The following is an 11,420-nucleotide window of genomic DNA, read 5'->3' as shown; positions in this document are numbered from 1 at the left end:
TAACAAAATTAACGAAATTTTATTGGAAAAAATCAAGTTGAATGTGTCCTATATAATTCAACAGAAGCAAGCCTCAGTTTAGTTTATCGAAATACTTCAGTTTTCCAGCTGGATCTGGAATTATCTGTGTAAGAAAGAAAAGGAAAATGTTAGCCTGAAACCCAAACCACACGAATGCAACAACCTATAAAACCAGACCGGCAAAATAGTTCAAAAAACCATGTTAACACCAGCCCATAAGCAATGTTGAAGAGTATCAGTTGACTTGATACTAGGTTACTGTTTAGAGATAAACAGACCTAACAGCAATAGCAGGAAGATTTAACTAAATGGGGAAGAGAGTGCAGCCCACCAAAGGAAGAATTTTGATAGCTGGGAGCACACATATTTATGTTGCTTGCCCCAAAAGCAAGATATTTTAATTAATTAATTTCTGCAATCAAAAGTCTTAGAATTTACTTACAGTTCTTCCCTTGGCCACCACACTCTCATGGCTTCCTCTGGTTTGATCTAATTAAATCAAACACATTGAGAAGGCATGGCTACATATTTGAGAAAGTCTTGTTGGACTACTGTGCTATTTAAATTAACTGCATCATTTGCACAGAGGAGAAAGAGAACGTCTACTTATTTTTTTAGGTCTTTAATAGGGTGGTATTGGACCTGTTAATCTTAGCGTTATATATTATTCGTTTTTCAGAAAATATGGTAATGTCCTATTATTTAGGCAATCCATAATTATAAAGGGCAGAACTTTTCAGTGCCAAAGTAAGCGTTAGGCCTGCCAGCCCTCTCTTGTTTTACAGTCTTAATATCTAGCTTCCCCTATTAAAGTACTCTTCTACTAGCTTGAAAGAGGTGAATCCTAGCCTAAAGTCACCCTGGGAAGTTTTCACATCCAGCAAAGAAACACAGTTAAGCATTCCACTGTTTTTACTCTCAATTACAATGCTCACTACACTGCTTAGAGGCCGCTGGGACCTGCTTTTTGTTGAGACAGTCCTTAAACAACAGTGCTCTGTCATCATCAGATGGTTCAGAAGGAAGCCACATGCTCAAATAAATGACAGTGATCTCATCTGAACTAGGCAGCTCAGACCTCTACTGAAAGTTTCATTATTCTTCTGAGGCTTGATCCAAGCCCAGAGAACACAAACAAGTTCAATGGGTGTTTATCTGAACCCTAACCTCTTCTGCTTTTAGTCACATGTAGGGAGGAGTGACAAAGGAGGAGCTATTGCACAGCAAAGCAGTGCTCTCTGCTGGAATTCTGACAGTGGCACACCAGCTCTGCAAGATGCTACAGCAGCCTGGGGACTTGTGTCTTTCTTTTTTCCGGTAGTGCCTAGGAAGACTTGACAGAGCCAGGAACTTATATGGACAGATAACTGAGAAGACAGGACAGATTCAAGAGTTTCCAGATTCCTCTAATTTGGTGTTAACAGGAAAAAAGTTATTGATTGCGAGCTTATTGCTGCTGAAGAAAGTTTTGTTCATACACAGAGAACATGAAACCACTGGTATACGTCCAGTGTGAGGGAAATGAGCTCCTAATGAAATCGGTAGTAATTCAAAAGCTGTTAACTAGAATAAAGTGAGTTTACTCATATCATCTCATTGCAAGTTGCAAAGATTTTGGTTTTGGCTTCAGTGGGAATGATAACTGAGGTTTTTTAAGTAGTACACGCTTCTAAATATAAATAGAGACTTACTGTTTCACTGCCAGGTTTCCAACCAGCGGGGCAAACTGGAGGGGAAAAAAAGACAATTTAGTATAAGTATTTTTATACACACTTTTGTGCATTTAATATTCTTTTACTGAATGTTAAGTAAAAAAGCACACAAGTGTCATATGTAAATATCTGCAGCTATTAAATACATGGTTTTCTTTATACATAGGATGGTATAATATATACCTGATACAGCCTACCTCTTCTCCTAACTGGAAACTACCCATCTTTGGATGGATGCCTTACTTTAATTCTTGTGCCCTTCTAGGCTAAGTACTGGCAAAGCAGTATCTGAGAATAAACACCTATTCTGGGAGAAACAGAAGTTTCGTGATAAAATTCAGGTGACTACACAGAAATCTATCTTTAGAACCAATGCCAGGGAAATTTTTTTAGCAAAGAGTTCAGATGAAAGATTCCACAAAAGACTGAGTGATTTGATTTGAAGCCTTGCTCAGGAGTAAAGGGATTACAGCAGGCAGTTAACATGCAGCGTGGCTGGGAGCCCTGTGACCACCTGTACGGCTGCACATTGTGGAGGGAAGCTCTTATCTGTTCAGAGCTCTTCACCTGAGGCTTTAGCCCAATGCCATATTACACTGCATTAAGGCACACCATCACACAAAACACCACAAATGCAATTAGGAATTGTGAAGAACTTTTTTTCCCCCCTGTTTTGTGCAAAGAATCCATAAGGCATCTAAGGAGAGTGCCCTTAGCATTCATGCAAATGCTTGTGAGATTCCATGTACAGCTGGAAAAAATGTGGTACTCTTTAGAAACACACTGCAGATCAATATTCTGTAAGACAGCTTTGTAACTAAAAAAGAGAGGTCAAACTTTCCTTAGTTAAACATGCATCGCCTAAGTATCAGCTTTTGTATTTTTAAATCTGTACAGCAAAGCATAAGCATGATTTGTATCTTCAGAAAAAGGTACTTTCAAAAGCCAGGTGAAACTCAGTTGAAACGGAAGTTAAGCTGCTGAACATGTATATTAATATTTAAACCAATCTTTAAATAAATGAATGTTGTGTATTTAAACACATTAATTAAAGAAATGTGAAAAGTTCACCCTATGCTTGAACTGGAGGGATAGGAATTCTTCAGATAAAATAGCGGTCCGAAGCCAGTGAAATCATCTTTGTCACGGGAAGATGTTCACATAGCACTTGTGAAGGAAACACAAATAATGGCAGCCTAACTTTCACAGTATCACCATGTGTCTTAACAGGAAGCACTCCAAATTACTTGCCACAGCTCCTCAGTGAATGACACAGAATAGCCTACATCTCACTTATTTTAGTATTCCAAAGCATACTGAAATATTTGGCCTGATTCTTCATGGCCTTGCATTTCGTATAAAGATCTCTGCTTGTGACAGATGGTACATAATGCCTTAATTCAGACTAAGGAATACTTTATGCTCTGCATCCTCACAAATGTGAAACAAAATGTGTATTACTACACTAGAAACAACCTATGGAGGTACCAGGACCAGAGGATCTTGTAGCAGAGCAATCAAATTACTTCATTCACTGCATGAGGCCAGTCTCGAATGTTACTATTTTTCTTCCAAAAAGCTACAAATACAACTTCTAGTCTAAGCGAAACAATCTTCAACATGAAAGTATTTAAAAGAGCACCTTCTCCATGTTTGTCTGTGTACTGGAATGCTTGTACTAAACGAAGTGTTTCATCCACCGATCTCCCAACAGGAAGGTCATTCATTGTGATCTGTCGAAGGATCCTCTTATCATCAATAATGAAAAGGCCTCTGTGAAAACATTTGTTTTTGTGTGTGTGTTAGGAAACAGAACTGATTACAATGCTGTGTTTATGCACGATGTTACGTCTGCTGGATGGGAGGAATTTGATCTCTGCGAACACCGTACAATACCCACCACCTTAGAATGCTACTAACCTACTATTCTGTACCTGAGGTATCAGGTGACATGAGCTAAGGGTAAGTTAAAACCAAAAAATTATAGTTCTCTGCAGAACATAAAACTAAGCTTTGACGGGCCCTGCCAGAGGACGTTGCAGATACTATGATGTTACAGGGATCCCTCAAGAAAATAATCAAGTTCATGAAAGATTTCTCTCTTGAGGCCAATAGTTACCCTTAGTCTTGACCCCACTTGCACTTGGGAGCTTCCTGAGTAACTGCAGTTCTGGGGAATTCTGCATGCTTTCCCTGTCCTACTGATGACTGCTGTTAGACAGGATATTAGCCTCTGCCTCTGTTCTGACTCATTATGGCTATTGTTTTGTATTCTTCAATATTTATTTTGTCTATCAGCAGGAATCCCCAAGTAAAAACTGCTCCCAAAGAAAAATTTCAAATGTTTCTTTAGATATAAAGTAATTAAGTACTACCCTAGCAAAAAACAGAGAAGAACTGTAACCAAGTGAAATACCTCAGTGTATGCCCTTGATCTTCCAGATATACTCCATAATCCTTTGCAATTTGGTGTGTCAAATCTGAAAGAAGTGGAATCTTCATAGGTCCAAGTCCTCCTTGTTTTCGAGGAGTATTAATCCTTTGAAAAATAAAATACATATGTATTTCTCATAAAGATTTATATTCCCTACACAGAGTTAAGTCACAAACCAGAACAGCACAGACAGAAGAATTTAGTCCAAGTGACATTTTTTTTTCTGTTCTGCACACAAGGGAGATGATGAAAACTATTTATGGCTTGAGCAGAATGTTCAGTAGATTCTTTGCAGCTTTTGGCTACATCAATTAGTAACGACCTCTTTCTTATCGGTCTTAATTGCTTAATTGGGGCAGTATGATGCATTAGAGATACTTGCAAACTTGCTGAAGGTGCACTTGATCTCACTATCTATATTGTTGATGAAGATATTAAACAGCACCAGTCCCAGTATGGATGCTTGAGGGACACCACTTGTCACAGATCTCCATTGAGCCGTTGTCTACTACTCTCTGAATGTGACCATCCAACCAATTCCTAATTAGGGTTAAAAATTTTTGCCATTGAAAATATTTTAAACATTTCTATCAACAGCATCAGGATTTTACAGGTTATGATATATCTACAGAGGTTAAAAATCTGCGGATGCAGTTCTTCAGTTAAGAAGGACCCATGAATAATTTTTAGTGAAAGACAAGGGTAAGATACATACCATGCTAAGTGAGTGAACTTTGAGTCCACAGAACATGCTACTACTTCGGTATTTATTGCTCTGAATTCTTCAATTCTGTCACTGAAGGCGATTATCTCAGTTGGACATACGAATGTACTAGAAGAGAAAGTCAAAATTTCATAAAACATTCAGTGAGTTCTCTGTTTAACTTAAAATTGTGGATTTATCATAAAATAATTTCAGCTTTTACTTATTTTTTATTGCTTCTTCAAGTACTGAACCAAAATGCTGCCTGACAAATCTTCAGTCCTCAGACTCTAGCTTGGATTATTACTGAAGATTATAAGCCTACAGTTAGATTACAATCTGGATACAAGTGTTTTTACAGTTACTTAATTTTAAGACTTCATGAATATTAAGTGGCTGAATGTAAGCACAATACGACTTTTTTTTCCCCAGAGAAACATAATATAATTTCTTGTTACTGTGTGCATTTGCAAATTTTAACTATTTTTACTTCAACTTTTTCTATCACAAAGGAAATAAAGTGGTAAAGATCACAATTTCTAGGCCCTGGAAACTAAGGCCCAAGAGCCACATTATTTCTTTTACATTATTAAGGTAGTTAAGCACCTCTGTCCTCTTTTCTTCATTTTGTGGAAATTGCCTGGTAGAAAGCAGAGATGTTTTCAACCCACGAGGGAAGTTAACTGCATTCCAAACAAAGGAGGGTAATGTTAAGTGTTCTTAGGACGTTATGGGATGGGCTTAGATGGAAAAGTCCACCTCTTCAATACGCTACATACTCTCTAGAAAATATAGATAGGATGCTGTCTTCTGTTTGCAGTAGTGATTTACAGCATAATACAGAAGGTAAAGGTAGCCTGATAGGGTACTACAGACTGAAAGCTATTTCTATGTGGAGACACAAATTAGTTGACACACTTACTACTAGGTAGGACAAAGACTGTTACAATTTTACCAGTACCTGATGAAAACAATATATTTTCTTCTGTTACTCCTTTCATTTCCCTCAAACCCTCACCAAAAAACACCCGAGACCTCAAAAGAAGAGGAAAATCAATGAATTATAAGCCTACTGTAGCTGCACTCAGTCCTCGTATGTGTACAGTGGTCTTAGAATCATAGAATCACCTGGTTGGAAAAGACCTCTGAGATCACTGAGTCCAACCATACCTATCTGCCACTAAACCATATCCTTAAGTACTTCATCTACCCATCTTTTAAATACCTCTAGAGATGGTGACTCAACCACCTCCCTGGGCAGCCTGTTCCAGTGCCTGATGACCTTTTTGGTGAATTTTTTTTTTTCCTAATGTCCAATCTGAACCCCCCCTGGTGGAGCTTGAGGCCGTTCCCCCTTGTCCTATCACCTGTCCTTTGGGAGAAGAGACCAGAACCCACCTCTCTACAACCTCCTTTCAGGTAGTTGTAGATAGTGATAAGGTCTCCCCTTACTTACAAATCAAGAGGATAGAAGAAGAAGACAAGGTATTTTCCTTCATAATCGGTTAATTTCAGCTCTTTAAACTCTCCGTTAATGACTGCTGTTCCTTCCCAGTAAGGTGCTGGCTTGGAGACTGAAATACAAAGGGCGTTCAATTAAAAGTCAGAATACAAAGCAAGTGTTCAAACAAAGCTGCTCATTAGCTAGCTTGTGTGCAAAGACAACTCCTCTTGCTTTTGCTTGAAAAACAACCTACTGCACACAGTTACAAAATGAAACTTTCTTACCACTTTAAAAAGTTCACAGCTGGCAGAGCTGTGATGGGCAAAGAAATGCAGGTTTCAGTACACGTGGAAAGTAAATAGTTTGACCAACTTGTGCTTACCCATGAGCACGTGGTATCACTGATAGTCAAGGCCACACAAACCTTATCTGGGTATACTGAACAAACCACATATGCACTACCAGATCCTGGCAGAACACACGTTAGACTGAAGGAGAAAGTATTTTGTTATGAAGAGCTGTTGTGAATCAGATGCATCAGATAGTTCAAACTCATATTGTTACTTTTTAGTCATGAAAAACTCAGAATTCCAAGTCCACGAAAAATACACACTACAACATGTTTAGAAACAAATGACTAAAACCGCAGTGCAAATTTATTAAATTACAAGGCCTAAGCAAATTGTAACTTGAAGACAGTTGTGCTTAAAAAAAAATAAAATTAAAACGCATGAAATGTATTTACTATTCCTATCAAAAGGGATTAACCTTGAATTTAAAAATATTTAAAATAATTCTATTTTCATAGTAATGTGAATTCCGAGACAAAAAATAGGGTGTGCTGAAGATAACAAGGTGATCTGAATACAATTCTGATGTCAAGGACATTGACATACAGTCCCAGCTCTGCTGAGACAAATATATGGAATTCTAATTATTAGCTGGAGGATGAAGGCATTGTTGGTCTCTCCTTTTCTTAGGACAACCCACAGCAGAATATAGTTAGTGAGGACATACAAGAAGGACTGCAAAACATACCCCAAACCCATGAGACAGCCCCTGAGTAGGAAGCCAGTCTGCTTTGGTTTCACTTGATACAAGCCACAAGGGACGTAGCAATGCAAGTATAGAGGGTCAGTAGGTACAACTGACAATTTCAGTTTATGTTTTTTGAAGAAGTGCTCTTCTTCCTCTCAAGTCTTCCGCGGAATCCTTTCTGACCAGATTTCAAGCTCCTGACTTCTGATTTTGTTTTTTTCTTTCTACCTATGGGACCATTTTCAAGTGAGAGCAAGGATTAATCTTCAAGTTAATTTGAGCTGTCCACAATGTTTCAAATGTCACCCTTTACAAAACAGTGACACATCTAATCTAATCTAATCTGATCTAATCTAATCTAGTCTAATCTAGTCTAACCTAACCTAATCTCTTTGCAGCAAAACATTCTCTTCAACTGACCTTCAGATCATTAGGGAGAAGGAAAAGAAATTAAATATGTTGTATATTGACTCGTTTTTAAATAAAGGTGATATTTTTGGTTTAAAAATAGTTGTCTAAAATGCTGCAATAAATTGCATTACAAAGGGAGGGAAACAAAACTGGTTACACATATTTCAACCATTTTTTTCCATTTTCCTCATAGCATCTGTTTGCAAATGTTTATAACCGCAGTTATGCCCTGGCTTGGTAAAGGAAAAGGACTTAAAGTTACAAAATCTCACAGCAAAGATAGTTTTCATGCAACTTCTCTCCTTCCTCCATCTGACGGAAATGTGACTTTCAGCAAGTGGCTGACCACTTCGACAGGTGCCCCTAACATCTCCCTGCAACACCATTAAAGATGTTAGCACCCATGTCTGCCATGAAGTATTTAAATGACAAGAGAAGGCAGGCACAAAAGCAAGCGCCAAACCCAGCTGTTACAAAGGGGTCAGCATTGGGAGAGGTGACTGTCCAGCATCTCCAGTCACACTGCGAGCACACGGCATTTAGAATCATAGAATAAGAATGTCCCAAGTTGGAAGGGACACAGAAGGACCATCAAGTCCGTGCATCGGACAACCCCAACAGACACACCATGTGTCTGAGGGCACTGTCCAAGTGCTTCTTGAATACTGCCAGGCTTGGTGCCATGACTGCCCCCCTGGGGATCCTGTTGCAGTGCTCCACCACTCTCTGGGTGAAGATCCCTTTCCTGACAGCCTACCTAACCGTCCTCTGGCACATCCTCCTGCCATTCCCTTGGGTCCTATCATTGGTCACCAGAAAGAAGAGATCAGCGCCTGCACCCCCTTTTGTGAGGAAGTTGTAAACCTTGATGAAGTCTCCCCTCTGTCTTGTCTTCCCCACCCTGCACAGACCAAGTGACTTTAGCCACTCTCCAGTAGCTTGACATCCTTTTTACACTGTGGCACCCAAAACTGCACACAGCACTCGAGGTGGGGCCACACCAAGGTGGAGCAGAGTGGGAAAATCACCTCCCTTGACCAGCTAGCAATGATGTGCTTGATGCATCCTAGGACATGGTTGGCCCTCTTGGTGGCCAGGGTGCACTTTAATATACTTCTGCACTTTGTTCAAAGCCTCTCCCTTAACTTGCTTGCTATTTCTGGAATCACAGACCTTGCCAAATGTCTGTCAAACGTTAAACTCATTGCCACCATAGCAATGGAGGTCTGGAAGGGAAGGTAACCCTCCTCTCCTTCCATCCCAAGTTCGCACTTGGAGGCTGGAGGATGCTGCCACGGCCAGAATCTGCTTTGTGGGTGGGAATGCATCTGGGAGCTGCAGAGTCTGCAGGGGAGTGGGAGTGCAGGGCCTGGAGCTGCCTTGTGACACAGAGAATCATAAAATGCCAGCTTGGAAGGGGCCTAAAGGATCATCTGGTCCAACATTTTTAGGCAATATTGATAATGAAAATGCTGGCAAATAAAACTCTCTAAGATTCATTTTGGAGTTTTAGAAAGCACGCATCCTTTATCAGGCCTGGGCAACACACGGGAGTGATCTCCATCAATTGTGTGCAGCGAGACAAAAGCTGGGGACAGAAGATATTTCAAACTTACATGCATATGCATAAATTCTCTCAGAAATCTTATGCATATTCTATTACTTTCCAAGGTCTAATAGTAATGTTATTATGAAACTTTGCAACAGTCAAAACTCTCCGTAATTTGGAGCTGGCTTCGCCTCTCTACTTGACCTTGCATTTGAGAGAAGAAATACTGCAAACAGAGGTGATTACAGAAGGAGAGACATCTGTTCAGCACAGATAATACTTCACACAAGATGTTATCATCCCCAAAGAGTGAACAGTGTCTGGAAAAACACCGTTTTAAACAAAACATGCTGTCAGAGGGGCATTGTGTCTAACTTTCAAAGAATACAATGACTTAGATGAAGCTTAACTCCAGCTTAAATAAAAAATATTCCGCTTTTGGTTATAGTAACTGCTTCTTGTATCAGTATATAGTTTAAACGAGATGGCCCAGCACCCTCTCAAGCTGAGCCTTAAAAGCGCCCAGTGCCAAGGAATCCCCCACTTCCCTGGGGAGATCATCCCAATGTTTAATCGTTCTCACGGTGAAAACTTTTCTTCTGGAATCCAATCCGAATCTCCCCAGGAGCAAGCTGAACCCATTACCCCTTGTCTTTTCCATATGACTCCTAGTAAAAAGGGAGTCTCCATCCTCTTGCCAGACACCCTCTATGTGGGCAGCTCGGCCGGCTCGGGAACACTACCCTCACCCCAGGGGAAGAGCGGGACCCGGGAAGGGGCAAGGAGGGACCCCGGGAGGTGGGGGAGGGAAGGAGGGACCCCGGGAAGACAGGCAGGGAGGGCACCCATCCCTCCCGGCTCCGCCCGATCCCCCCCTCCAGCACTGCTGCTGCTGCGCCACCCGGCGCGCCTGAACGCCATCCTCCCACCTGGCCTTTCCCCTTCCTTTCCTCCTCTCTCCGCTCCGCCGGAGCCACTCCGGGATGCACGGCGGGCACATCCGCCCCTCCAGCACCGGGGGGCGTCCATGCGGCACCCCCCGAACCGGGCCTCCCTTCTCTCCCCTCCCTTCCCCTCCCCTCTCCCATCCTCTCCTTCGCTTTCCTCTCTCTCCCCCTTTCTCCTCTCTCCCCTTTTCTCCTCTTCTTCCCTTCTCTCCCCTTCTCTCCCTCTCCTCCTCTCTCCCCTTCCCCCTTCTCTCTCACCTCTTCTCCTCCTCTTCCCTTCTCTCCTCTCTCCCTCTCTCCCCTTCCCCCTTTTCTCTCACCTCTTCTCCTCTTCTCTCCTCCTCTTCTCCCACCGCTGACCCCCGCATCCCTCTCCCCGGGGCGCTCGTACAGCATCCCCCGACCCGCGGTTTCTCCCCTCCTCTCCGCGCTGCCCCTGCAGCCCCCGCCCCGCCCGGCACCCACTCTTGGCCTGGCTGAGATGCAGCGAGTGGTCGGAGACGGGGACGCGAGCCGCCTCGCCGGGGTAGACCTGTCCTCCCGCGTAGTAATGGCACTGCTCGTCCCCGCGCTGCCGCGCCGCCCGCGGCTCCTCCGCCGCCTCGTCTCCCACCGCCACCGCCAGCACCACCAGGAGCAGCAGCGTGGCCCTCCAGGCCCTCAGCCATCTCCACCCCGCCTCCATGGCCAGCCGAGCCGCTGCACGTCCCCGCGGCGCGGCGCTGCAGGGGCGGCCCCGGGGCGGAGCCTGCAACGGCCGCTCCTCTCGGTGCTGCCGCCGTGGGTGATGATGCTCCCCTGGCTGATTCTGCCCTGGCTGATTCTGCCCTGGCTGATGATGCTCCCCTGGCTTATTCTGCCCTGGCTGATGATGGTCCCCTGGCTTATTCTGCCCTGGCTGATGATGCTCCCCTGGCTGATTCTGCCCTGGCTGATTCTGCCCTGGCTGATGATGGTCCCCTGGCTTATTCTCCCCTGGCTGATGATGCTCCCCTGGGTGATGATGCTCCCCTGGCTGATTCTGCCCTCGCTAGTTTTGCCCTGGCTGGTTCTGCCCTGGCTGATGTTCCTCTTGCTGATGCTCCCGGCTGCACAGCCGGTCCCTCATAAAATCCATATTTGGATTCATACTTACCTGTCCGCGTACCCGAGGACAGGATT

The 11,420-nt window shown here is 43.0% G+C and overlaps 1 protein-coding gene across 2 annotated transcripts; it reads right to left on the bottom strand.

The window, feature by feature from the left end:
* PRDX4 (peroxiredoxin 4) lies at positions 1–10,995 on the bottom strand. Of its 2 annotated transcripts, XM_054061348.1 has the most exons (8): positions 10,725–10,995; positions 6,327–6,444; positions 4,883–4,999; positions 4,150–4,272; positions 3,376–3,506; positions 1,713–1,747; positions 464–510; positions 1–124 (listed from the first exon to the last, which is right to left on the bottom strand). In XM_054061348.1, the coding sequence occupies exons 1-8, from the start codon at positions 10,942–10,944 to the stop codon at positions 121–123; spliced, it is 795 nt and encodes a 264-aa protein (XP_053917323.1). In that variant the 5' UTR covers positions 10,945–10,995; the 3' UTR covers positions 1–120. The 2 variants fall into 2 exon arrangements, with proteins under 2 accessions (XP_053917323.1, XP_053917312.1); XM_054061337.1 differs by lacking the exon at positions 464–510.
* Between the last annotated feature and the right edge of the window lie 425 nt (positions 10,996–11,420).

Source organism: Cuculus canorus, chromosome 1, assembly GCF_017976375.1.
Source record: "Cuculus canorus isolate bCucCan1 chromosome 1, bCucCan1.pri, whole genome shotgun sequence".
Lineage (NCBI taxonomy): Eukaryota > Metazoa > Chordata > Aves > Cuculiformes > Cuculidae > Cuculus > Cuculus canorus.
Note: the sequence above shows the minus strand (reverse complement) of the source record. Positions and strands in the feature narration are given on the sequence as shown.